Consider the following 27,843-nt stretch of genomic DNA (forward strand, 5'->3'; position numbering starts at 1 on the left):
GCAATTGCTCTGCCTCCACACCAACATCGTCCTCATACATGTCGACACACACGTACCGACACACAGCAGACACACAGGGAATGCTCTTATCGAAGACAGGACCCCACTAGCCCTTTGGGGAGACAGAGGGAGAGTTTGCCAGCACACACCCAAGCGCTATAATATATATGGGAACAACCTTATATAAGTGTTGTTCCTTATAGCAGCTTAAATATATCAAAATATCGCCAAAAAATGCCCCCCCTCTCTGTTTTACCCTGTTTCTGTAGTGCAGTGCAGGGGAGAGTCCTGGGAGCCTTCCTCACAGCGGAGCTGAGCAGGAAAATGGTGCTGTGTGCTGAGGAGAATAAGCCCCGCCCCCTATTTCGGCGGGCTTTTCTCCCGGAGTTTTAGATATCTGGCATGGGTTAAATACATACATATAGCCTCAATGGCTATATGTGATGTATTCTTTTGCCATAAAGGTATTAAATATTGCTGCCCAGGGCGCCCCCAGCAGCGCCCTGCACCCTCCGTGACCGCTAGGTGTGAAGTGTGTGACAACAATGGCGCACAGCTGCAGTGCTGTGCGCTACCTTCATGAAGACTGAAGAGCCTTCTGCCGCCTGTTTCCGGACCTTCAATCTTCAGCATCTGTAAGGGGGGTCGGCGGCGCGGCTCCGGGACGAACCCCAGGGTGAGACCTGTGTTCCGACTCCCTCTGGAGCTAATGGTGTCCAGTAGCCTAAGAATCCAATCCATCCTGCACGCAAGTGAGTTGAAATTCTCTCCCCTAAGTCCCTCGATGCAGTGAGCCTGTTGCCAGCAGGACTCACTGAAAATAAAAAACCTAAAAACTTTTTCTAAGCAGCTCTTTAGGAGAGCCACCTAGATTGCACCCTGCTCGGACGGGCACAAAAACCTAACTGAGGCTTGGAGGGGGGTCGTGGGGGGAGGAGCCAGTGCACACCACCTAATCCTAAAGCTTTGTTTTTGTGCCCTGTCTCCTGCGCCCCAGCATCCACTTAGGACGTTAGAGAAAAAGCCGGTATTATGTGACTGAAACACAGTAGAATATACATATCACATAAATACTGTGTAGCACTATATTATGAGACCCAGAAGCACCTAGCACTTAGGGTACAGAATATAGTGACAGTTATACCTGGGAAACACTGAGATTGAAACCACACTGCAGATACAGGCACACAGTCACAGGCAATGCAGAAATTATCATCACAATAAAGATGCACTAGACTAGTGTATACAGGGTGATTCAAAAGTCGCTGTACACCCTTTTTTCAAAAACGGTGCAGGAAATGGGAAAACTAAATACTCCAGTAAGATATGGGTGAGGTGGGCTATCTTTTAGGGTATGTACCGAACATGGGCGCCATCTTGAAATTGACCATTTTGAATCTAAGTCAGTTTTTTCAAATGGAAAGGGGTCATGTAACATGTCAACATCAGAATTTGCTGAAAAATGTATTGCTGCAAACAGATTTGAAATAGTAGAATTGGTTCAAAAGTTACAACACTTTTTTTGTTGCAGGTAACTGAAGATGCCAGTGACAAAAGAGGAGAGAATTGAGGTAATTTTCATGTTTCCATGTCATAGCTGCATATTTTAACAACTGGCACCTAGAAAGACCTCTAATTTCACATAACAGTGTCAGGTGCCTAATTTCCAAATTCCAAGAAACTGGGATTGTGGCTGACAAGTCACGGAGTGGTCGTCCAAAAAATGCTACTGACGAGACTACCTTACTGGAGTATTCAGTTTTCCCATTTCCTGCACAATTTTTGAAACAAAAGGGTGTATTGCGACTTTTGAATCTCTCTCTCTCTCTCTCTCTCTCTCTCTCTCTCTCTCTCTCTCTCTCTCTCTCTCTCTCTCTCTCTCTCTCTATCTCTCTCTCTATATATATATAGATATATATATATATCTATCACAGCGTGTTCAGTGACCGCGCTGTGATATGTGTACACCATATTGTGTACAACATATTCTGTAACAGGTACACTCTTTCTCAACTAACGCTGTCTGTGACAAAGCATGTAGGATACTCAAGTGTTTATAAAGTCTCAGCACTGTGTACAGGCGGCTTTACAAAGGAGACCTTGCCCTGTAATCCCGGAGACCAGCAGCAGCTATGCTCAGAAGATGGCACCCAGCGTCTCAGTCAGGGAGTGAGGGAGAGTGTGAGGCAGCTCCAGGTCAGGAAATCTGCAAGGAGATGGTGCCCTGGGCCGGGAGAGAGGATACAGGTCAAGCGCCACCTCCCCTATGCTGGACTTCCACCCGGGTACTGTAAGCCTTATTAAATGGGGTGTTAGTACACCCAACCTGTACTCAGACGCCCCGGTGGTCTGGTGGAGTCCTGCCCAGTGACAGTGTTCACGCCAGCGCCGTGCCCTATCTCCCTAGGTTATGAACAGAATGCGATTTAATGGTGGGTCCCACCTGTTGGACCCTTTCACCTCCTCCCCATAGCAGCCATGCGATCCAGGAGAGCGGTCTGCGACTGTGTGCCTAAGTCGGGACTTCTCCGCCGCAAGTACCCGGGACCCAGGCTGCGGGAGTATGCGACGCCGCTTGGGAGGTGATGGATCTGCAGCACTGAATGTCACTGACATAGAGCGCTGACAGCCCAGAGAACAAATCTTCTTTCAAAAAAGCTTTTTCAGGGCTGCCCAGTGCAGCCCTCCTGTTAGGTGATCTGCTGCTGCTGGCACCAACTCGAAACTGAGCTCTCAGTGCCTGGAGGTGGGGTTATAGAGGAGGCCCCAATGCATCCTGGGACAGTTAAAGCTTTAGCCTGTTTGTGCCTCTGGATCAAGATCCACTCTACACCACGATGTTTCCCTGTGGAAACCAATGTAACCTGCTGTAGAAAAAGGATTTAACAGGTAAGACAAAAATCTCCTTTTTACTATCAGCCAATGGTGTGACACTGGGGACAGTGGGACATCCCAAAGCTGTCCCTTTATGGGCGGGAATGCTACTGAGCTGCACTGAGGACCCGACGCCCAAATGCTGCATCAGCTGAGGCAAAGGTGTCAAACCTATAGAAACGATGGAAGGTATGGGCCGAAGACAATGTCCCTGCGGGCCGCCCACGAAGTTCCAACCGACCTTGTGGAATGGGCCTAACTGATGTCGGAACTGGCTTCCCGGCTAACAGGTAGCCTTGAAGAACCATAACTTGCAACCATCTAGCAATAGCTTGCTTGGAGGCGGGCCAGCCTATCTTATGTTCATCATAGAGAACAAACAAAGAATCCGTTTTACGAAAGGAACTAGTGTGCTGTACATAGATATGCAAAGCCCTGACCACATCAAGAGTGGCCATGGTGACATTGTCATCCATGGAATCTGACAGAGAGTAGGATGGAACAACTATCTCTTGATTAATATGAAAACTAGAGACCACCTTAGGAAGATAGTCTAGATGAGTACGCAGAACTGCTCGATCCAGGTTGAAAATCAAAAAGGGAGACCTGTGAGACAGAGCTCCCAAGTCCGAGACACTGTGTGCCAAGGCGATGGCCAGCAGGAACACCATTTCCCAAGTGAGCCAGTGAAGATCAACTTCCTCCAAGGGCTTAAATGAGGCCATTTGTAGAGTTGAAAGACCAAGGACAAATCCCATGGGTTAACCGGTGGCACATAAGGTGATTGGATATGGAGAACCCCCTGCATAAAGGTCTGAATAGCTGAATATCGGGCCACCCGTCTATGGAAAAACACTGAAAAAGCCGATACCTAAACCTTGAGACAGGCCAAACGGAGTCAGAATCCAGTCCAGAATGCAGGAAAGCCAAGAGTCTGGATAGGCGATACTGAAGCGGGTCCAAGTGTAAAAACATTACACCACTTAAAATAAGTGCTCCATATGCGATAGTATATCCGAGCAGTGGAAGGTTTTCTGGCTGATATCATGGTGTCGATAACCTTAGTAGATGTCATGAGCCACTGCTGTGGCTCATTCCTGTTTATGTTTTTATGTTGTGAGTCTGTTGTATTTCTGTTAGGATTCCAGGTTTTCTTATGTACTTGTTTGGGGTACTGTTGCGGGTCGCCTTTGGTGAATCTGTGTAACTGCAGCCTGTATGTGTGGCCTGTCCAGTCTCACCTGTCAGATAGTTAGGCCATTACCTTGTGTCTGGCTTCCAGCCATCGTGATTGGGGGCTTGCTTCCTTTATTGCCCAGCCTACCCCTCACCTGAGGCCGGTTATAGCTTGAAGCTTCTTGTTACTGATAGTACCTGTGTCTGGTCCCTGTTCCTTGGTGGAATCTAGAATCGGTACAGTCGTGCTATTATATCTGGTGATACCAGTCCTGTTTGTATCCTGTGTATCCTGTCCAGCCAGAATCCTGAGTACTTGACCTGTGTCACCTGAGTTTCCGGTCTAAGTGAGAACCTGTCAGCCTGAGAAACACCCGTGATTCTGAGACCCTGTCTGACTGATTTCCTGATCGGATCCAGCTAGCCTTGTGTTCAGGTTTTGTGTGGAACTCTACACAGATTCTTTGCCTTTGTATTTTTTTATTATTCATACCATCATGTGCTTTGTTGCATTTTTATACAGTCCTGTTGCTAATAACACCCTGTGCACTGTTACATGTATATATGGTCCTGTTGCTAATAACATCCTGTGCATTATAGCATGTACATATTGACTGTGTTAAGATTATATTCGAACCTGTGCACTGTTGCATTCACATGCATTCAGTTAGTTTGCTCTGCCTGTATGTAGTGCAGCGGTACCTAGGTGGTGTTCAGTGAACGTCTCACCATCTGCAATTTACTTTTGCCCAGCCTCCAATAGTCACCTTGTCCATACATAAAACCTGGGGGCATCTCAGTACGGGGTGGACCTAATTAACCCTGGAAAGGCGGCTACTATAGGAGAAGCCTAGCATTGCAGGAGGCAAGAAGACTGCTGGGCAAGGGTAATTGCATGAGCGTCACCAAGAACCACCAGGTAGCCCATAGCACACTATAGTCCATGTAACAGTAGAGAATCCCTTTGCTCTCAGCACCAACCTTTCAACAGCCAACCCATCAAAGCCAGATGTTGAAGGTCCGGATGCAGACATGGTCCCTAAGACAGCAAGTCTGGTCGCAGTGGGAGGTACCATGGAGGAGCGACAGACAGAGCCCAGAGATCCGCATACCATGCCCTGTTCGGCCAGTGGGGAGTGATAAAAATAGCTGTTACCACTTCTGAAATGAGTTTGCGAAGGACCCCTGAGAGAAGTGCCACTGGTGGAAAGATATATACCATCTGAAACGGCCAAGGCACCGCTAATGCATCGATTAGGCACATGCACGGGTCCCTTGTTCGCGCCCCATTTGTGGGGAAGCTTGTGGTTGTGTCAGGATGCAAACAGATCGATTTGTGTCAGACCCAAGCGGTTGACCAATATATTGAAGACAGTGGCGTGGAGTGACCATTTGCCCAATTGGAAATCCTGTCTGCTGAGGAAGTCCGCCTCCAAATTTAACACTCCTGGAATGTAGACTGCGGATAGGGCTGCCAGAAACTTCTCCGCCCACCACAAGATGTGGCTGACTTCCTTCATGGCTGCTGGACTGCGAGTGCCGCCTTGGTGGTTTATGTAGGCGACAGCTGTCACATTGTCTGACTGATTCTTTATTGGACGTGATACAGTAAGGATCCCGCCTGAGACAGCACACTGAAGACCGCTTGCAATTCCAGCACATTGATGGAGAGCTTGCTCATCTGAGGAGTCCACCGACCTTTAAAGAAGCGATCATCCACTACAGCACCCCACCCTCGAAGACTGGCATCTGTCGTGAGGATGACCCAATCGAGGATGCAGAAGGGATGACCCTTGTTCAAGTGTGACGTGTGTAGCCACCAAAGAAGCGACAGATGCGTTTCCCTGGAAAGAATGAGACGATACGACTTGAGATGCAGTGGCGAGTGATCCCAATTTTGTAGGAGCTACAGTTGCAATGGTCTGGAATGGGACTGTGCATACTCCACCATCTCGAAACAAGAGACCATTTTCCCCAGAAGTCGCATGCAGAAATGAATGGACACCGTCTTCTGAGCCAGGAATGTTCGAATCATCTCCTGTATGGCCCTCCGTTTGTCATACAGAAAAAAGATTATCTGTACTTGAGAATCTAATAGAGCTCCCAAGTGTATCATGCGTTGAAATGGAGTGAGGCTGGATTTCCGCCAATTGATCAGCCATCCGTGTGTCTGCAAAAATGTCAGAGTGATGTGGATGTGCTCCTGAAGACTAGCCTGAGACTGTGCCGTAAGAAGGAAATTGTCCTGGTATGGGACAATGCAGACTCCCAGCAACCTCAAATATGCCGTCATTACCGACATCTCTTTGCTGCATACTCGCGGTGCCGTGGAGAGTCCGAATGGTAATGCCTTGAACTGGTAATGGTTCCTTTGAATTGTGAAATCGAGAAACTTCTGGTGGCTGTCCCGAATGGGGATGTGCAGGTACGCATTATGGATGTCTAAAGAGGCCATATAGTCTCCCTGTTCCAAGGCCTGCATGATAGATCGAAGGAATTCTATGCGAAATTTTGGAACTTGGAGAAACCGGTTTAAGGTCTGTAGATTTAGTATAGGATGGAATGAGCCGTCTGGCTTTGGGACTAGGAAGAAATTTGAATAAAATCCCGTTCTCTGTTGTTGAACAGGCACCAGGGCAATTACTTCCCATAATAGCAGAGAATGGACTGCGTTCTGGAGTGGGGTAGCCTTGCCGAGGTGTGTAGGTAGACCCATGGAAAAGAATTACCTGGGGGGTCTGTCTCAGAAAGTGAGGGCATAACCCCTGGATATGTTGTGCCCATAACCCAGGCGTCCAACGTAGTCTGCTCCCAGACCTCGGCGAAGAGGTGGAGTCCAGACAGTCATGCTGTAGCCTTTTCAGCCTGTTTGGGAGACTGGCGTTTTCCTGACAAAGGCTGGCGTCCCTTGGACTTTGAAGGCTTGGTAGAAGGAGCCTGGAATTGGGAGAAAGGCTGTCACCGGACCTTTCTCTGCTGGCGAAAGGAATGAAAAGTTGGAGACTGAGGTTTTGGCGCAGCTGAGGGCAGAAAGGCAGTTTTGGAAGCTGCCACTGTGGCCACAATCTTGTTCAGCTCCTCGCCAAAATGCACCTCCCCTGTAAAAGGCAGAGACTCCAGCGCTTTCTTAGAATTTTCATCTGTATGCCAACAGCGCAACCAGAGGCCGCATCTAGCCGCCACCATTGAAAGAAAGACCTTGTAAGAAAATGTGCCCACATCCAAAACTGCTTCTCCCAAGAAGGTGTTAGCCTCCCTAATGTTCGCAACATATTTGATGAAGTCAGAATGTCGCATGTTCGACCTGAGGCCCTCTGTTAACACATCCAACCAGCTGTCTATTTCCAAGGAGACCTAGGCAGAGGCAATAACAGGTCTGAGAGCCGCTCCTGCATTGGAGTATATGGACTTCAGGAACTGTTCCAATTTTCCGTCGGTAGGTTCTTTTAGAGAAGTTATGTTCGGGATGGGAGGGTGGAAGACTTAACCAGGCGGGTAACATGCACGTCTACTGACGGAGGACACTCCCACTTTTTCCGGTCTGCTTCTGCCATGGGGTAAAAGGAAGAATTACATTTGATTACCAAAAAATGTTGATATGGATGAGACCAAGCCTCCTTTAAAAGATCCTCAAACTGTGTGGAAGGGGGGAATGCAGTCGGATCCTTCTTTTTCTTCTTAAAAAGTGGCATCTGTGCATCGGGTGGAGAGTCAGTATTCTTAATCTATAGGACCAACCTAACCACTTTCACTAAGGCTTCCACTCTAGCTAAGCTCATCTAACCATCCGGAGTTTGAGGCTCTTCAGTCTCTAAATCCTGAGGCTCTTCCAGTTCTTCTGAGAATTCCTACTCCTTAAAACATGCCCTTTCCTGTGAGCACCAAGGAAAAAACTGACTGGCCTGATGCAGGCTGGGTATAGGGGAGGAGAGGCCTCCCAGGTTGCACTCAGTTTAACTCCTTGGTGCCTGGACTGAACGCCTAGCCATACCCACTGTCCCCAGTGTCACACCATAGGCTGACAGAAAAATATACCCCTAGGGCTCATTGCAGCACAGTCAAGTTCTGTCACACTAAACATGGTAAACCTTTTTTTGTGACAGATTTCACTTGCATGCCTATGGGCACTGTCATGCCGAAACAGGAAAGGGCTTTACCAAAACGGTTGCTTCAAAATGGGAAGCACACAATTCTGTAGAATATCACTTTCTGTGAGTTTGTGTTGCTTATCGCTCAACAGATGAGCCACTGTTACTCCTCCACTATAACTGCTCTAGCAGGGTAGAAATTTAACAAACTGACTTGTTGGTAAGCTGATGCCCTTTGCCAGTGCCACATAAAAATGTCACATACCAATTATACTTGCTAATGTGTAATTATGGCGATTGCACAGCTGTATGCTTGATTTAATGCACCTGTAAGAAAAGGACCAGATAACCTAAATAGAAAGGGCGTGCACATAGGGCCTAATTCAGAGTTGATCGCAGCAGCAAATTTGTTAGCAGTTGGGCAAAACCATGTGCACTGCAGGGGGGAGGGGGCGGGGGGCAGATATAACATGTGCAGAAAGAGTTAGATTGGGGTGGGGTGTGTGTTCAAACTGAAATCTAAATTGCAGTGTAAAAAAAAGAGCACCCAGTATTTACCCTGCACAGAAACAAAATAACCCACCCACATCTAACGCTATCTGCACATGTTATATCTGCCCCCCCCCCTGCATTACACATGGTTTTGCCCAACTGCTAACAAACTTGCTGCTGCTATCAACTCTGAATTACCCCCATAGTTTTGACCATGCAGTGTAAGCATAAGTAAAATATGTGTCAGAATGGAGAAATACTCGTATACAATGACAACGTTGTAAGACATGCAGAAGACTTACCAAGAATGTTTTCGAAGCTTGTCACAGTGATATCAGACAGTCTTATGTTGCGCAGCTCTTGACGAATCAGTTTCACCTTTAATGTGCAAAAGAGACAAGACATGGACAAAGTTGCTTAGTACAAAATAAAAGTCTTTATTTTCCATGTAAGCCAACTTGTTCCAGTACTGTTCATATGGCAGCATGCTTAGAAATTCTATTATGTCCATTTAGTTACCCTTTTTCCTTTTCTTTTTTTCTAGGTGGCATTACACTTTCAGTTTGCAAACACACATTTACAGTTAAAGGCAGTGGCACCAAGAGGAAGGAATGGGGGGGATACTCTTTACCCGGGCCTGTTGGAGGGGACCCACTGCCCCATTCCCCCCCGCCTCACACAGCGCCGGCACTTGGGTGCGAGGGGAGAGAGCAGTGACTGCTGCAGTGGTAGTCTCCTTTCCCAGCCCAGCACACGCTGCTATGTGCTGCGCTGGGGAGAGAAGCAGCTGCAGAAGCAATCACTGCTCTTTCTCCCTGCGTGATATGCGGAGGAGGTACGTGATTGAACTCCTCATGCCCACAGAACGCGGCCGCAAAATAACCAATATTTTTAAATATTTCCTAAGGAGGGGGGCTGGCCACACACCCTGCATTGGTCACGCCCTCGCTTCCAGTACCTGGGCCCAGCATAGCTGTCGGCGCACCTGGTTACAGGATAAGTTATTTAGAGATAGCTCAATTTACAGGAAAGTGCATTTATAGGCTTCCCAATTTAACGTAACATTAATGTTAAAACTTGTGACATAAGGTAAAGACAGATCCAAATTCTCTCGTAGTTTAATGTAAAATTTGTAATTAATATATGTTCTCACCTCGGATCTCAATCACCCAAATGGTCACCACAACATTTGTATGGAGGCAAAAAATATAGACGTTGTAATTGGCAATTCCACATTGCTTTTAAATTAAATAATCAATATAAATAAATGACTCCATCATTATCCTGATAAAATAGAAAAGTTTGTAGGTCCTGTGTCGCCTTGCACCTAGGCAGTATTTATCGAGTGGTTTAAACCAGCCAACACTGTTATGCTACTATCTATTAAACGCCCAATGATTGTGCAGTGTTAGACAGTAGGACCATTCCACATCAAATCACCCCCCCAAAAAAATAATGAAATGTCCACCACTCATCTCAGATTTTACGAATTTTTTTTTGTTAAGAGAGGATGTCAAAACAACTAATTCTGCCAAATATCTCGACTGTCTGACAATTTGTTTATTAAATATTGATTTTTCAATTTATTAAATTATTTACTAATTGCGGCTTTTTTAGCCAGTTTATTTGAAGTATCACAGGTGTTTATTAAGGAATCACCATGAAATTTGGACCCCCTAAGGTAACTCTTCCACTTGAATCCAAAAATCCAAACCAATTTACTGTATCTGCTTTACTTTTCGAGTTACGAAAATGCACGTTTTTCAAAAAGACTTAAAAACGCTAGGTTCAATCAACATTAGATATCCCAATTTTATTTAGGTGCCTAACATAGGTATACATAACTACCACACAAAAAATCAGCATGGTACTCAGTTACATAGTGGAGAAAAAAAATCATGAAGTTGACGTTCAATTACTGTTGTCCCACATACATAATTAACAGAAGAAATCATGTAATTCAAAAACTTAAACATTTACTTGACTCCCTAACTTATTTAATGTCACAGAATACATGGTAAAACAATCAAGAAAACTTAAAGAAACCCATGGCATACTGGCAGAACCTGAAAAATATAGAGGGAAACTGTCAGGAACCACTGTTCACGCACTGCTCGCACACGCCACTTACCGGCACGCTGGTGTATTCTGTGCCGCATATCAGCCGCTGGTGCTTTCTGTGGTTACTAGCATGATTTCCACTGACTCTGGCAGAGTCACATGATCCAGAGTCACATAATCCAGGTATCCAGGTAATTACTTCCTGGTTCTGTGCATGCTGCCAGCAGCAACTAATCAGCATCCTTCTGGGGGAATAGAAGCAGGCTTCCCAGAGTCCTCATTGCCTTGAACAACTTGTCAGTTCTCCTGCAAGTTCTCCAGTGTCCCTCTTAAGGCTCCAGGCTTGCTCCAGAGATCCGTTTACCGTGTCCTGCTGTACCTGCCTTTCCTGGTTACTTACCTGCCGCCATAGACTTCCAATATCTCCATCTCAGTGTGTTACCAGTCTGCGGTGCTCAGTCCAGGATACCCCTCACAGGCTCTGAATATTCTCGGCTCCCAGGCTACACCATCGGTTCCTAGACCGACCCTGCACTCGGCTCACAGGCCGCATCATCAGTTCCCTGACCAGCTCTGTTATCGGCCATTTGGCTGCACCATCGAAACTCAGACTGTCCTCATGCTATCGGCTGCAATACAGATTTAGTCATCTTCAGCTACCCAAGTACTACCAAGTTCACCATCTCCGATATACTTACCTTTTCACGTCACCATTGGACTCACTATTGATGGTTAAGCACTTCAGTATAATCCGGTATTAAGCATCCCTGTATACCCAAGTGTCTCACAGCCTCCACAGAGGAACCTAAGCAGAGGGCCGCGACCTGCCCATCAGGGGCAGCGAAGACTATATCCCCTGGTGGGGGACACTGGCGAAAACCCCTGGCGAGTTAGACTCCGTGCCTCTGCTTCATGTCTCGCCAATTCTCTGTGCTCACTGTGTAATCTTCTACAGTGCTCCAGCATATGACTTGTCCATATCTCAAGCCACCTAACTTCTGCCTCCCTGCGCCCTCCACTGGCTCACCCAGGTCATTACCGGGAACACAATCAGACCAGCCCGTGACAGAAAGACCTTCCTGTATAAATCGTTGATCAGGTACAGCAGTTTTACGAAGATGATGAATATTCTCGGATGTGCTCTTGAAAGAAAGTCTGTTTCTGTAAAAGTTCCAGGAGGAAAAAGAATTCACAAACAGAAAAGGCTACTCCTAGTAAACTTGAAAGAACTTTCTTTCAAATACCGTTTTCCAGACATTCAAGGTGGATTGTCTAAGGTTTGTTCCTTTCGACCTACATGGTGTATTAGTTAGCGTTGCTGCAAGAGGTATGCATTCTGTGTGTGTTTGCTAAACTCACCAATACGCAAACAATTATTGGTTGCTGCTCTACCACTAAAAATGGACTACAAAGACCTAACTGAAATCCTTGTTTGTTCTTCAGTCTCAAAAACTTGTATGCTTCGTGATATAAATGCCCAGGTCTGGAAGCACTTCAGAAAATAGTTGAAAAACTTTTTCATGATAGTGACATGGATGGTGAGGAAACAGTTGTTTATAAGCAGCGGGTCCACACTGACCAAAGTAAATTGGTTACAATCACTAGTAATGTGGAATAATTTCGTGAAGTTATTTGTAGGGCTGTTGATGATGCAACAGCCCACCTGTATACAGCAAAGTCACAGGCTGAATACCTATGCCAGTTGAAGGAAACCATTCGGCCAGAAACAGAAGCTATGTGTTACTAGATTTTGCAGAAATGTTTTAATTTGTGTGTCAGGACGCAATTCAAGAATTCCACTGGGAAACTTCACAAGCAACACTTCACCCCTTTGCTGTACACAGATAAGAGCCATGCTCATCTATGCTGCAATGCATGCGCACGGCATACGCATCGCGGCATAGTGCAAATGCGCTGTGCCGTGACTGATCACAGCCGGCGTTTACTCCATAGGCCTCCACTGTTGTGCATTTGCGTGCATTTGCAGGCACACTTGCCGCGAGGCAACGATTAGCATGGCTACATGCAAGATGATTATGTGACACTTTAAACTGTGAGTCTGTGTGTTATAAGTGATACCTGTGATCATGTAGCCATAACTCTGCATGCCTTCATTACGGTAGTTATGAAACACTTAGCAGAACTATTACTAAAATTGGAGTATGTTCACTAGTGATGGTGCTAGTAAACGTCTAGCCACCCGCACCAGTCTGCAAGCAGTGGAAACTCATCACATCTTGACACCTTTGGACCTGTATACCTGGGCTGAAAAGATACATGGCATAAAGGTTATCCATGTTTCACAAAATGAAATACAAGACTGTAAAACCAAGCTGCATAGCCGTCTAGAAACAGCAAAGACTGTGGTAGGAACACTTGCTCATCATCAGTTTCGGCCTATTAGTTATAATGAACTATACATATATTTTGATTGTCATCAGATGACATGAAGACAGCAGGAACCACAGTTTGGGGGTTATCCAATTATAGGTGAAAATACATCGGATGATTTTTCCAGATGTTTCACCCATATTTTTTTACAGGCTATCTAATGTGGTCGCCTGTAAAAAAAATACATTATCTCCCAAAACACACTGGTTCAGGTGAAACAAAATCCCTGATAAGCCGGCGCGAGCCGCGGCTTTACAGGGCTAATTGGATAGCCCCCAGCGGGACAATTAACCGCGTTAATTTACCATGGCTAAATGCATAACCCTTTTAGTGTCACTATGACCACAGTCACAAAAAATGTAGACAAAAGTGATCTGCAACCTGGAACATACATAGCAGTAGTGTACAATAACATCTGGTACATTGGGTATATTATTCAATGTAATGAGGAGGAACAAGATGTGCTGGTACACTTCATGAAACGAAACCAATCAACAAATGTGTTGCCCTGGCCTTCAGTGTTTTGTTCCTTTTATTCATGTCCCCTGTGTAACGGAAGTGCCCACTATCCAAGGAAGTACTGGAAGGCACTGTCTGCTGACAGTTTAGGGAAAATTACAGACCATTACAACAGGTTCCAAACTAGGGATAGATAATGTGAATGTTGGCTCAACTTAAGTTATGGACTCAAGTTATGTTTAAATTTCATGGTTTCTTGTGTTAATTATGTATGCTTACAACAGTAATTGAACGTCAAGTACCATGCTGATTTTTTGTGTAATAGTAATGTATACCTTTAAGCACCTAAAAAATTTGGGATATCTAATGGTGATTGAACCTAGTGTTTTTAAATATTTTCGAAAAACGTGTGTTTTTGACGTAACTCAAAACAGAAGGCAGATAAAGTGATTTGGTTTGCATTTTTGGATTCAGGAGGAAGAGTTACCATAGGGGTGCAAATTTTTTGATGATTCATTAATAAACACCCAAGATAATTCAAATAAACTAGATTAAGAAGCTGCGATTAGTAAATAATTTAATACATTGAAAAATAAATATTTAATAAATGAATTGTCAGACAGTCGAGATATTTGGCAGAAATTATTGTTTTGACATCCTCTCTTAACTAAAAAAATTTCAGAAAAATCTGAGATGGGTGGTGGACACGCCTGGTTGAACTGACATGGAATGACCCAGTACAGAGTTTGACTCTAAAGTATATCTACGATACCAATATGACTTTGCAGAGCCACTAGCGGAATGTGACTATAGTCAGGGGTGGATTGGGAATTGAAAGTCGCACTGGAAAAATTTGTAGAAGTGGCCTCACATGGGCAGCACCAGAGGTATACCGTGTAACCATGGAAGCAGCACCACCCCTCGAATGTCAACAAACAAAATATGCCCCACGTGCACATCAGCTTACCGGGAATCTTCCCTGTGATCCCTGTGGACAATCTGCCCCTGACCGTAGCAGTTTTGGGTACACAGTTAGTGAAGACCTTCTGCTACCTCATTGCGGAAATTGTTTAGCAGACTAGAATAGTATAAGGAAATGTATGACATTTAGGAGTAAATGTATAGGCTACGAGTTTAGCAAAGTTGTGTTTCAAGTTGCCGTATGTAATAGAATGCAACTACACCCAAACTCGCCAGAAAATCCACACAATTCTTGCTTCAAACTAACATACCCTTCAGATGTTTCAACATACAAATGGCCAGATGCAATAGCCTGTGAGTTGAGAAGTCGCTAGAAACTTGCAAGAATAACTCGCCTAAGAATAGACTGGCCTCAGGCCAGCCAGATGTACAGTGGGAAATCATAGCCATCAGAAGCCACATTGATGTGCCCTATTTTGACACATTAAAAGCCTGCAAATGCCAGTACACACTGTAGATACAATTTTTCCAATTTATTAAACATATTTAGACAAACATTCTTCCTAAGTAGCCAACAGACCTTAATCAGTACATTATTTTTGCAGGTTATAGCTGCAGCCAACACAGTAGAAGTCGTCAATGAGTTACATAGCCACCCTGCAACTGTTGTGGCATGTGCAGTGGCGTAACTACTGCCCCCGCAGCCCTTGCGGTGGCTTGGGGCCGAGGGGCTGCGGGGGCGCCGCCACTGATTTAGAGCAGATTGACATGCGGACGAGCGTCCGCATGTCAATCTGCTGTCTCCTCTCCCTCCCTGCTGTAAGGAGGGACACGGAGGGCACAGCGCGCCGCGCGCGCCTCTCCCGTGTCCATCCTGCGTCTCCGTCTGGTCTAATAATGGAAGTGCCGTTCGTGAGCTCTGATTGGCTCACGAACCGGCACTTAATTTATTAGACCAGACGGAGATACAGGAGGGACATGAAAGAGGCGCGCGCTGTGCCCTCCTTGTCCCTCCTTCACAGCAGCGGGGGAGCGCGGGGGGGACACTGAGGGGGCATATATGGCACTGGGGGGGCACTGAGGGGGCATGTATGGCACGGAGGGGGCACTGAGGGGGCATTTATGGCACTGGGGGGGCACTGAGGGGGCATGTATGGCAAGGAGGGGGCACTGAGGGGCATTTATGGCACTGGGGGGGGCACTGAGGGGGTATATATGGCATTGGGGGGGCACTGGGGGGGCATATATGGCACTGGGGGGGTACTGAGGGGGCATATATGGCACTGCATGTGTACCTGGCACATGGGGGGGGCTATATTTGGCACTGGGGGCACGTGAGCACCTGGCACTGTGGGGGAATATCTGGCACTGGGGGCATATGTGGCACTGGGGGGGGGGGCTATATTTGGCACTGGGGGCACGTGAGTACCTGGCACCGTGGGGGAATATTTGGCACTGGGGACATATGTGGCACTGGGAGCACAGCCCTAGCAACAAGCACTACCCCCTAGCAACGAGCATGACACTCAGTGCATGAAACCCCTGGCAACGAGCATGACACCCAGTGCATGAAACACCTGGCAACGAGCATGACACCCTGAGCATGAAAACCCCTGGCACAGTGCATGGAACCAAGAGCATGAAACCCCTGGCAACGAGCAGGTAATTTAAAAGTAATTAGAAGCCTTACTGTAGGACTTAATGTGTAATGGGCATTACGGTGTGTGGCATAATGTATCACGGACATTGCGGTGTGTGGCATAATGTATCACGGACATTGCGGTGTGTGTCATAATGTGTCACAGGCATTACGGTGTGTGGCATACTATATCACGGGCATTGTGGTATGTGGTATAATGTCTCAGGGGCATTGCAAAACTGGGGTTGCAAAAAAAAAGGTTGCAAAACTGGGGTATAAGGAAGTCTTTTCCTGCAATGCCACGCCCCTTTATGCAAAGCCACGCCCATTCCAACGAAGCCATACCCCCTTTTTGGCGGCGCGCGCATGTTTGTCCCTTTCATAGTGCCAATTATGGGGGATTGGGGGGGGGGGCGAAGAATTTTTTGGCTTGGGGGAGAAAAACTTCTAGTTACGCCACTGGGCATGTGGAATGCCCCTCTACACCCTATCCCCTCATCTCCCATTTTCGTTCTCTCTGCCTAGTCCTGTTATGTTCTCACTATTAAATATTCCAATTTATGCCATTCTAGAATTCTGTTGTTCTCTCATTATGCCTAAGCTTATTGCATTGTTATAGTTGTTATCATACCTGCAGTTGAAATTCTTATAACATTCTATTTTTATACAAGATCATTGTTAAATTTGATTATTGTATTGGAATACACTTCTCACTGAATAAAAACAATTGTACTGGAATAAATGCATTTGCCTCCACAGTGGGGAACAGAGGGTCTTTATAAGAAGATGAATAGTGGAAAATATGTAGTTATGGTAGACTTACCGTCGCTAACTCTATTTCTCCTCAGTCCACAGTATTCACAGGATAAACATTGGGATATAAGGTAGCGTCAGCAGAGTGGAACCAACGATCAAAGCTTTCGGCCTCCCAGAATGCAACGGGCCAGTCCCCTATATCCCTGCCAGGCTCAGGCAATTCAGTTGTTTTCGAAAACTCAAGGCAGGAGCATCATAGAGAGCCATAATCAGGCGAGAAGAACACACATGCACCCCCTTCTGTACAAGAAGGAAGAGGTTAGTAGGTGAAAGGATCCTCAAACCTTGTGCATCAGGGTAGGATCCCTGTGGATACTGTGGACTTAGGAGAAATAGAGTATTCGACGGTAGGTCTACCATAACTACATATTTCTACTGCAGGATCCACAGGTTATCCACAGGATAAACATTGGGATGTCCCAAAGCAAATTTAATGGTGGGGACGCTCCTGATTGGACAGGAGAATCCTTCGCCTGAATTCAGTGTCCTGAGAGGCAAAGGTATCAAAGGCATAATGTCTAATGAATGTGTTAACGAAAGACCATGTGGCTGCCTTACATATCTGTTCAGCTGAAGATCCACGTTGTGCTGCCCATGACTGACCTACCTTACGAGTAGAGTGAGCCGAGACAATAGCCGGAATAGGGAGATCAGCTTGAGAATATGCTTCTGAAATCGTCATTCGAAGCCACCTCACCAGTGTCTGCTTGTCAGCAGGCCATCCTCTCTTGTGAAATCAGTAGAGAACGAAGAGAGTGTCTTTCTTTCTGATGGCACTGGTACGATCCACATAGATCCTTAAGGCATGAACTACGTACAATGATGCATCTCCCGCAGAAAGGTCCGGCCCTTGGAAGGCCGGGACTACAATTTCTTTGTTGAGGTGGATAACCAGATTTGGTTCTGAGAACCACTGGATGAAAAATTAGAAAAGGAGGACGGCATAACAATGCCCCTAAATCTGAAACTCTTCTAGCTGAAGCAATAGCCAGTAGAAAGAGAGCTTTAGCTGTAAACCATTTAAGATCCACTTGCTTTAGTTGTTCAAATGGGGCAACATGAAGAGCCTTTAGGACTAAACCTAAATCCCAAGGCACTGCAGGAGGAACAAAAGGAGGTTGAATGCGCAGCATCCCTGTAAAAAACTGCGCACATCCTGTAGGTTAGCAAATTTTTTTTGGAACCATACAGTCAATGCTGACATCTGCACTCTCAAGGAAGCCACCTGAAAACCTTTGTTCATTCCTGCCTGAAAAACTCTGGAAACTCTGACAGACTTTAGAGTCAAATTTCCGGTCACTGCACCACTGAATATAGGCTTGCCATATTCTGTGACAAATGCGAGCTGAGGATGGTTTCCTTGCTCTGAGCATTGTTTGAATTACCTGTTGTGAGAATCCTCTTGCTTTCAGGATGGAAGTCTCAAGAGCCACGCCATCAAAGACAGTCGATCCAGGTGCATGTAATAGCAAGGACCCTGCATCAGTAGATCTGGACATTGAGAGAGTAGGAATGTAGCATTCATTGACAGCCTCTGCAGATCTGTGTACCAATGTCTTCTGGGCCAAGCCGGAGCTATAAGTATCACGGCGCCCTTTCCTTGTTTTACCTTTCGCATTACCCTGGGCAACAGGGTGATGGGTGGAAACACATAGGCCAGACGAAAGTCCTATCTTACTGACAGGGCATCCACAAAGGTCGCTCTGGGATCCTTTGCTCTTGATCCGTATGCGGGGACTTTGTTGTTCTGAGAGGATGCCATGAAATCTATCTCCGGTAACCCCCACTTGTCTACCAGAGTCTGAAAGACCTCGGGGTGTAAAGCCCATTCGTTTGCATGAATGGCGTGTCGACTGAGAAAATCTGCTTCCCAGTTTAAGACTCCCGGAATGAACACTGCGGACAAGGCTGGATGATGAAGTTCTGCCCACCTTAACGTGGGTATTACCTCCTTCATTGCTTTTTGGCTGCGAGTTCCTCCCTGATAATTGAGGTACGCTGCTGCTGTTGCATTGTTTGAGCGAATTTGAACTGGTTTCCCCTGAAGAATGTCCTTTGCTTGAATTAGTGCCATATATATGGCCCGGAGTTCCAATATATTTCTTGGCAGGCAACTTTCTTCCTTGGTCCACTGCCCTTGGAAGCAACTTCTTCCTGACACTGCTCCATAGCCGTGAAGACTGGCATCCGTTGTCAGAACTTCCCAATCTGATATCCAAAAGGGTCTCCCTTTGTCCAGATGGGATGTCTGTAGCCACCAGGCTAATGACCTCCTTACTTCCAAAGGAAGGACCATAGTCAGCGTTTTTATTGTCTGATGTAACCCATTCCATTTGGAAAGGATCAGACGTTGTAGAGGCCTCGAATGGAATTGAGCATACTCCACTATTTTGAATGTTGACACCATAGATCCCACCACACACACTGCTGCGTGAATGGATACCCTTTGATTATGTAGCAGCTCCTGGACCCCCAACTGAATTTTTTATATTTTGTTCAGAGGTAAAATTACTCTCTGAAGACTCAAGTCCAGCACATCCCCCAAATGAGTCATCCATTGTGATGGAACCAGGAACGACTTTGCCCAATTTATGAGCCAACTGTGCTCTGCACTGTGTCTCTGCTGACGGAGATAAGCATCCATTACCACCATAATTTTGGTGAACACTCTGGGAGCTGCGGCCAGTCCAAATGGTAGGGCCTGAAACTGAAAATGTTGCTGGAGGATAGCAACCCTGAGATAGTGCTATAGGAAAATGTAGGTAAGCATCCTGGATATCCAGGTATACCATAAAATCCTCCGGCTCCATGGCCAATATAATGGAATGTAAAGTCTCCATATGAAAATGAGGCACCCAAGTGTACTTGTTCAGCACTTTGAGATTCAGTATTGGCCTGAACGACCCATTTGGCTTCTGGACTAGAAACAGGTTGGAATAAAAACCTTGTCCTCGTTGTGCAAGAGGAACTGGAATTATCACTCCTAACTAAAGCAACTGCTGAACTGCCTCTTGCAAAGCACAGGCCTTGGTTTCCACTGAAGACGGGCTGGTACAAAAAAACCTTTGAGGAGGGTGTTTCTTGAAGGCAAACGCATAACCGTGAGATATCGCTTCCTGCACCCAGGCATCTGTGGTGGACTGCTCCCAGATCTGTGCAAAATGAAGTCAGCCTCCCACCCTGGGATTCCCCAGGTGGAGGCCCGCATCATCAGGCTGATGGCTTATCTTCTGGCTTGGAAGCCGGCCCTCTGGTAGCCCAATGCTTTTTAGTGTTACCAGACTTGTCAGAATGAGACTGTTTGCCTTAACCCTTTCCTTTTGCTTTTCCTTGAATCCGAAAGGGCTGAAAAGCTGGAAATCTAGGCTTGGATTTGTGTGTGGAAGGATACCTTCACTTTCTTGGAGTCTGTTTCTGCCTCCAATATACTGTTTAATTCTTTACAAAAAAGAATATCTCCAGTAAAATGCAAAGACTCCAGAACATTCTTGGATTCTGAGTCAGCTTTCCATGTACATAGCCAAACAGCTCTGCGAGTGGCTACTGCTGAAGCTGATGCTTGAGAAGCAACAGTACCCATATCCAAGGCTGCTTCTTCCATAAAAATAGCCACCTGTTTAAATATGTGCAATATAGGATTTTTGCTCTCTAGATGCCAATGAAAGATCCTCCTCCAATGCATCTGCCCAGGCTGCCATTGCCTTTGCCATCCAGGCTGGAGCCATGGATGGTCTTACGATTTCTCCAGACAACCATCTATTTTCCTATCCGTGACATCATTTACTAATGTTGAAGTCAGAGGTAATGTAGATTTTCGCACCAATCGAATGACATATGTATCTACTTTAGGAGCCACCTCCCTTTTTAAACAATCCCAAGCTGGAAGAGGATAATGGGAATTCCATTTCTTTGGAATTCTGAACTTCTTACTGGGTGTTACCCAAGCCTCTTGCATAATTTCCGTCAGCTGTTCTGACCCAGAAAATCCAGTCCTGACTGTTTTGGGACGTTTCAACACAGGTGCCTTCGATTTTAACAAAGGCTCTGCTGCCTCCTCTAAGGATAGAATGGCATTCATAGCACAAATTAGCTCAGGTATGTCCACTGAGCTGATACCTTCATTCTCGTCTCTGTATGCAGACCCGGAATGTGATGAGTTCTCATCCTCCGACGAGTCCCCATCTGAAACATGTGTAGACTATGAAGATTTTGTTTCATGTCTATGTGATTTACTTTCCACAGGCCTTTACATCTGTTAATGTTGAAAGGCTGTAGTTTCCTGGACTGGATGTGATAAACCCCAGGGGGAATGTTGCATGTAAGGGTTAATAGGTTAACCTATCCTTGGTATAGGAGCTGGCATTATCCACTCAGCTATACTGGATAATGTCTGTGCAAAAGTAGCCCATGGGGGTTCAACTAGAACAGGCATGTCCAAACTGCGGCCCTCCAGCTGTTGAGAAACTACACATCCCAGCATGCCCTGACACAGCTTTAGCATTCTCTGACAGCAAAACTGTGTCAGGGCATGCTGGGATATGTAGTTTCACAACAGCTGGAGGGCCGCAGTTTGGACATGCCTGAACTAGAACCTGTGCCTGCCTTGGATTATTCAGGAGGCTTTGGTGAAAGCTAAAACAGTTTGCTCATAATCCATTTTGAACCAGATCCTGAGAGGTTAACCCAGCTTTGTAAGACAAACATGAAATGAGTGTTGGTGCTGCTATGGAGAGTGTATCCTCTTCACCCTTGCCTCTCATGATAAACAAATTACACACCTGTACAGTGTTAACTACACAATTTGTGACTGAAATCACTTTAAAATGTTAAAGTGACATACAATCCGATCCCTCCATGCTTTGCACCAGCATTGAGGTTTTGAATACACAGAAACTGACAGAAATCGTAAAGTCAGCAATTACACTAGCAGTCACAGGTTATATATTAGGATAATAAGCAATATGAGCACATATTCAACTAAAGATAAATTTCAAGTATATAGGAGAAACATAATATGGCATTACCTTATATAGGACTTTAAACGTATTCAGTCACACAGCGAAAGAAACAGCAGCACTAGTTTACAGACTCATATGCATCAGGCACTTATCCTAGCCTATGATGCAACTGGGTCCTTTCAGATACACAGCGTCTCAGACGGAAGCGGGAAATCAGTTCATGGCGGGAAACTCAGAGGAAACTGGTCATGAACCGGGGGAGGGGCAACCAGGGGAGCGTCTTACTCCCCACTGCTGACATCAACCCCAGGGATTGCGGCCTCACACTAATCCCTGGAGCCTATGATCCCTGGGGCCTAGCGCTGGTGCACCTGAGGTGGCAGCCACATCAGCTACTGTTCGGTAGTCTCCTTCCCGAAAACAGTGTGGCTGTGTCTTGCGTCTCCCGCTAAGCGGAACCGATGCCTTATCTTCTCACCGTGCTCCGGCCACAGCCTGGTAATGTCCACTGGACTTGCTATTACATCCGACACAGACACCCACTGAAACAGCACTGTACACGTGGGTAAGTGTTGTTGCGACCCGGCGGAGAGTTGTTGGAGCGACTCTTTCTAAGGTGCATGTAAGAAAAAAATTTAAGATTATAAAAATAGATTAAATAACAAGCTTAGGGCTGCCAAAATCGGCAGTCCAAAGATAGTGGTCCGGATCCTGCCGCACCAACAAAAAAAACTGAATTGCCTGAGCCAGGAGGCAGGGATATGGAGACTGGCCTGTTACATTCTGGGAGGCCGAAAGCTTTGATCATTGGTGCCAATCCACTGATGCTACCCCATATCCCAATGTTTATCCTGTGGATAACCTGTGGACCCTGTAGGAGAAAGTAGGGAGATTTGAGGACTTGAAGTGTTGGAAAGAAAGAAGATGAGATAAAAAAAAAAAAAAAAAAAACAATTAAACCAATTGATAATACCACATTGAGAATAGCTCACATAAGCTGGTGTATGAGACTTTTAACGGAAGGCTAATATATTAGGAGAGACAGAAAAGGGAAGACGATTAAGGTGAAACCAATTTATGAATTAAAAACTCTAATTAATGGTACCTGACTTCCTTGGGACACCACACAGATTTTGTTTCTTCTCAATTTTCCCCAGTTGTCAGGCCACCGCTGGAGAACCTCTTTGACAACCTCAATCACTTGTAATACTTCTGATTGGTTCACCCATGAATTTCCCTCAGCAGAACATAGACCATGCACATGTATCAACCCCAGTGCATGGCATCCATGAGGTGGATCCATTGTTTCAACTGCACAAGCCTCAATAGCATCATCACGTCCAAAGTAGAAACATCGTGAAACAAAGGAGATGATAGCGGGTACAGAGCGGTAGTTTTGGTGGAAGATTATGCGCCCGTTTTTTGCAGCTGGGACATCTTTACCCTGGTAATATGAGAACAAGCGGGTAAGTAAGGTATGCTCCTCACAAGCAGTCCTGTTGAAAACCCGTGGGGTTTCTTGCATGTGGTCTCCAGCCACAACCACACGTGTCCAGTGGTTGGCAAATGACAATGGAATCAGAGCTTCACTTTCCATCATCTGTGCTGACTCATCTAGCAATATGTGGCTGAAAAAGCCTCGCGGTACATCCAGTTCACGTGCCATGACAGCAGTTGTCACAACAATGCGGTACTGCTCAAGAAGAGCCTGGCTGGGGATAACGAAGGAAGATTTGTCTGAGTTGAGAAGGCAGTATTGCTGTGTGATGGGGTCCGTCCTATTTACAGGACTGAGCGTGTATTTCACTCTGAGAATGGTAGCTTCTGGGTGGCCAGACTCCACATATGAATGGAAATGTTCCTGAATATACAGGTCAGCAGCACTACAAGGAATAAGAAAATGTTATGAAGTGTCTTACATTATTACAGGTTGCCATGCCAATTTCATATTTATTGTTCCTCAAGAAACAGGCACATGAGCAGTATCCAACTATCCATCACTGGTTTTTCCACTAATTTATATGTTTTAAACCAACTATCTTTGCCACATAATACTTTATGTGAGATTCTCCCACCTGATAGAATACCCAGTGCTTGCTCTTTGATACTTACAAATCACTGGGACTACTGCTGACAAGTACCAGTAAAATTAAATGGTCTAGATAGACCAAACTCTATCATTAAACTTTACAGATCATTAATGCCTTTAAGGTTTCCTTTTACACTAACACTAAGGGGTAAATTTACTAAAATGGGAGTTCTATTTAAGATGGGATGTTGCCCATAGCAACCAATCAGATTCCAGGTATTATTTTCCAGAAGGTGCTAGATAAATGAGAAATGGAATCTGATTGGTTGCTATGGGCAACATACCATCTTAAATAGAACTCCCATCTTAGTAAATTTACCCCTAAGTATCATCTCGAGAACTCCAATTTAGTTAGCACTAAAACTGATATTATTCTGTAAACCCTTTATGACTAATACAAGGGCAAAAAAGTCAAACATGAAGCTGCATGCACTCATGTTACCAGATACACGTAAGCATTCGGAGTGCATCCTATAGTGCCACAATATTGGATAGAGCACTCACCAGCCAATGTAGAAAATCAAGAAACATTTACTACCACCCAGTCAGAGCATCTCTCATCACAAGCAGTGGAGCATATCTTCACACTGTACAAGTCAAATATATAATGCCGTGACATTTTGGTCCCCATGCAGACCACTGTAAAGACCATCATTATAGATTTATGCTGCTCTTAAGACAAGCATTGAATCCTTGTCTGGAGAGCAGCAGATATATTTAATGTTGGTGTGAAGAGCTCTGCTGCTTATACACACAGTGATGTACAGTAAGTGCTGAAAAATACTGTGTGTGTGTATACAAAATTAGTATTTCCCTTCTCTCTCATCTCTAAGCCTCCCCCATCACCCCTGTACCATCTTCTTTCAATCCCTCCAACATCAACATCCTTCATCACCACTTAGCCTCATCGCTGCTCCTTCACTAACCCAGTCTCCTATCACAGCCGCATGTATGCAGAGAGCTGCGGAGTGGCAGTCTGACATCCTATCCGTTCCCTGAGCAGAATGTGTAGATAACGTAGAACACTCAGATGTGACTGACAATCAGCAATAACCTATTAATTTACTAAAAACAATACCTGTTGTTATGGGTGCAGATCAGCACCCTAGTGCCAGCTTGTCTGATGACTTGTAAAGCAGCTTTGGCCACAGTGGATGTTTTACCGGTGCCAAAGGGGCCATATATGAGAAGAGGAGCAACTGGCCCTTTGGCTGACACTAATCCAGCGATGTAAGAGATTGCTGTCTGCTGCTTTGTGTTGCCCCATGGCACCTTTTCCGGAGAGTCAGGCAGGCAGCACTTGGACAGGTCCGGCAAAAGTAATTTTACATCCAGCAGGCGGTCTACTGCTTCACGGTATATGCAGAACTGCAACCGATCCAGCTGGAATTGAATCTCCAACTGGACACATGCCCCTTCTTTAAGAGACAGCTCTTGGCAGCATCTCTCTGGTATCTGGAGTAAAATACTGTTCTCTAACTCAAAACATCTGTCAACATGAACTTCATAGACTTTGTCACTTTTCAAAAGGCAAGGCGATACTAAGGCAGTGTTCACAGACCGCAGCAGTAAGTATCCTTCTTCTGTGTCTTGCGTTATGCCAGTAGGAAGAGTAACCTCAGCAAACAGCTCTCCGTTGGGAGCCACTTTCATTCCCTGCACTGCAGACATTACCATTTTGGAAAAGGTCACAAAGACTTTTAAGTTTAACCTGGAGAGAGTAAAGTCCACAGTTAATTAAATTACCAATTATCTAACAATTCACTGAGAACGTGGGCCTGATTCATTTTTCTAAGTAAAGCAAAAGTAACTTTGTGTCTGGAACAAACCATGTTGTCATGCAAGAGGAGCAAATACATTTTTTTTTTCTGTGCAGGGTAAATACTGGCGGCTTTTGCATGTAGCCATGGGTTTGGCCAGTTTCTTGCTTTTTGCTTTACTTACAAACATGAGCTGGGCCCTTGGTGAGATCACCTAGGAATGAGGCATGTTAGAAAAATGTTGAACTGTTACACATATCACTCAAACTGAGAAACCTTCAAGTAATAACTATTGTTTTCATTTTCATGAGCAGATCATTGAAATGTAGTCACATAAATGGGGATTAGGAAAATGGTGGACAGACACTTCTCTGATAGGCACAGTGCAGGAAAGAGTGAAAGGATTGGGGGCGGGGAACTGGTAGATAAAGGCCTTGCTGGACAGATTAGTCTTTCCACGCTGTGATATAGCTCCCGGTTCTGGTAATAGGGATGGGCAAATACTGCATTATCACTTTAACATATATAAGCCTGCATATTATTTCACCACCAAGATTACATGTTTCATTAGTATCACAACTTCTCATAATAATTACAAAGCTGAAATTACATATAAACCGTCATGTCAACTCTTAGGGGGATATTCAATTGTTTGAAAAGTCATTTGGGTGTCTTTTTTTTCCTATCTAATAGACAGGAAAAAACAGACACCCAACCGTCTTTTCAAACATTTGAATTCCCCCCTTAATGTCTGCATTAAGGTTTGGATTTGGTTCTGTATTCCTCTGAATTAAAAGGGTATTACTGTTAGTATAAAACTTTTAATACAGTATGGATTTTTTCCTCCCTATCATCATCACCTCCTTCCAGTTGTATGTAGATTCAGCATTAATACTACTTCACCAAATATGAACACTATGGGGGAATTCACATTTTTGAAAAGTCGGTTAGGTGTCTGTTTATTCCTGTCTATTAGATAGGAAAAAAACAGACACCCAACTGACTTTTCAAACATTTGAATTCCCCCCTATAAGTCACAATGTGGGGCATCTGTTCACTTAGTTAGCAGCATATCATCTTTCCAACAATATTCAATTTACTCACCTGGAAATCACCTCTTCTCTAGCAGCTTCCTCCTGCACAATCCTGAAATGCATAATTTGCTTGTAGTTCTCAACTGTAAATGGTTTCTCCTCCATTGTTTTGGGGAATTCACATGCACTTATTGTAGGTGGTTTGTACTTTTCCAATAGGCACTTTTCATCTTGTGTCCTGTTCTTGCATGGTATACATAAGTGCTTGTCTGGGTACCAGCGCTCAGAAGATGGCAACAGGCCACCATCTTGATCTGAACCTTCATCCTGTGGCCTTGATGGTTCTTCCTGGCCTCCAACCTGCACAACAATCTTCTGCAGGAAAACTGGCCGAATTCCAAAATCCAGAGTCAACCACTGCTCAAACACTCCAAAAACTGAACAGTGAGCACGTAGCCCCAGATGATAGTTTTGTTTCTTTGACCCTTTAATTAGGAAATTGTCCCCTGCAGCATAAGGGCAGAATTTTGGTAGACCTTCTGCAACCAATGAGAAGACAGCTCCAGGATAGGTCTTGAGCAAAGCAACATGTAGGAGTGGAAACTACAGGAAAAGAAGTATTATCTTAAATTAATGGAATACACCAATGCAGCCTCTCCGGTCACATGATCACATCCCCATAGCTACTCTCGCCTGTAGACCATACACTAGTTATAGTGAGTTAAAGTAAAAATGTAACCGATGCCCAGTCATTGATTTCTAGTGAATTGATAAACTGCATTCTCAGTACTGATTCATCCCATACAGTAGCTTCCTCTTTTGCATACCTCAATTGTGTTGCTGTACCAGTCAAAATGCTGCATTCTCATTAGTATTAGTTTGACCCAAAAAATGTCTGCCTTCGGTGAGGTTACTGTTTCCAGTGAATTCATTGGTTGCATTCTCATAACAATTGCCAAAACAGAGATTACCAAACACTGCATTTACAGTCTTGATTTAAGGATATCCATGCTTGACCACAGGTGACTTAATTAGTACCTTGGTCAATTTGATTTAACCATCTGAGCTAAAGCATGGATATCCTT

General features: G+C 45.1%; 1 protein-coding gene across 4 annotated transcripts in view; it reads right to left on the reverse strand.

The window, feature by feature from the left end:
• Positions 1–27,843, reverse strand: part of HELZ2 (helicase with zinc finger 2) — a 200,538-nt gene that overhangs the window by 126,140 nt on the left and 46,555 nt on the right. For all 4 annotated transcript variants that reach the window (XM_063959139.1, XM_063959142.1, XM_063959141.1 and 1 more), the window contains 4 exons: positions 26,829–27,361; positions 25,043–25,675; positions 22,981–23,758; positions 8,933–9,008 (listed from right to left, as the gene is read on the reverse strand). In XM_063959139.1, coding sequence (XP_063815209.1) covers positions 8,933–9,008; positions 22,981–23,758; positions 25,043–25,675; positions 26,829–27,361 — 2,020 coding nt within the window. The remainder of the gene's footprint in view (positions 1–8,932; positions 9,009–22,980; positions 23,759–25,042; positions 25,676–26,828; positions 27,362–27,843) is intronic.

Source organism: Pseudophryne corroboree, chromosome 3, assembly GCF_028390025.1.
Source record: "Pseudophryne corroboree isolate aPseCor3 chromosome 3, aPseCor3.hap2, whole genome shotgun sequence".
Lineage (NCBI taxonomy): Eukaryota > Metazoa > Chordata > Amphibia > Anura > Myobatrachidae > Pseudophryne > Pseudophryne corroboree.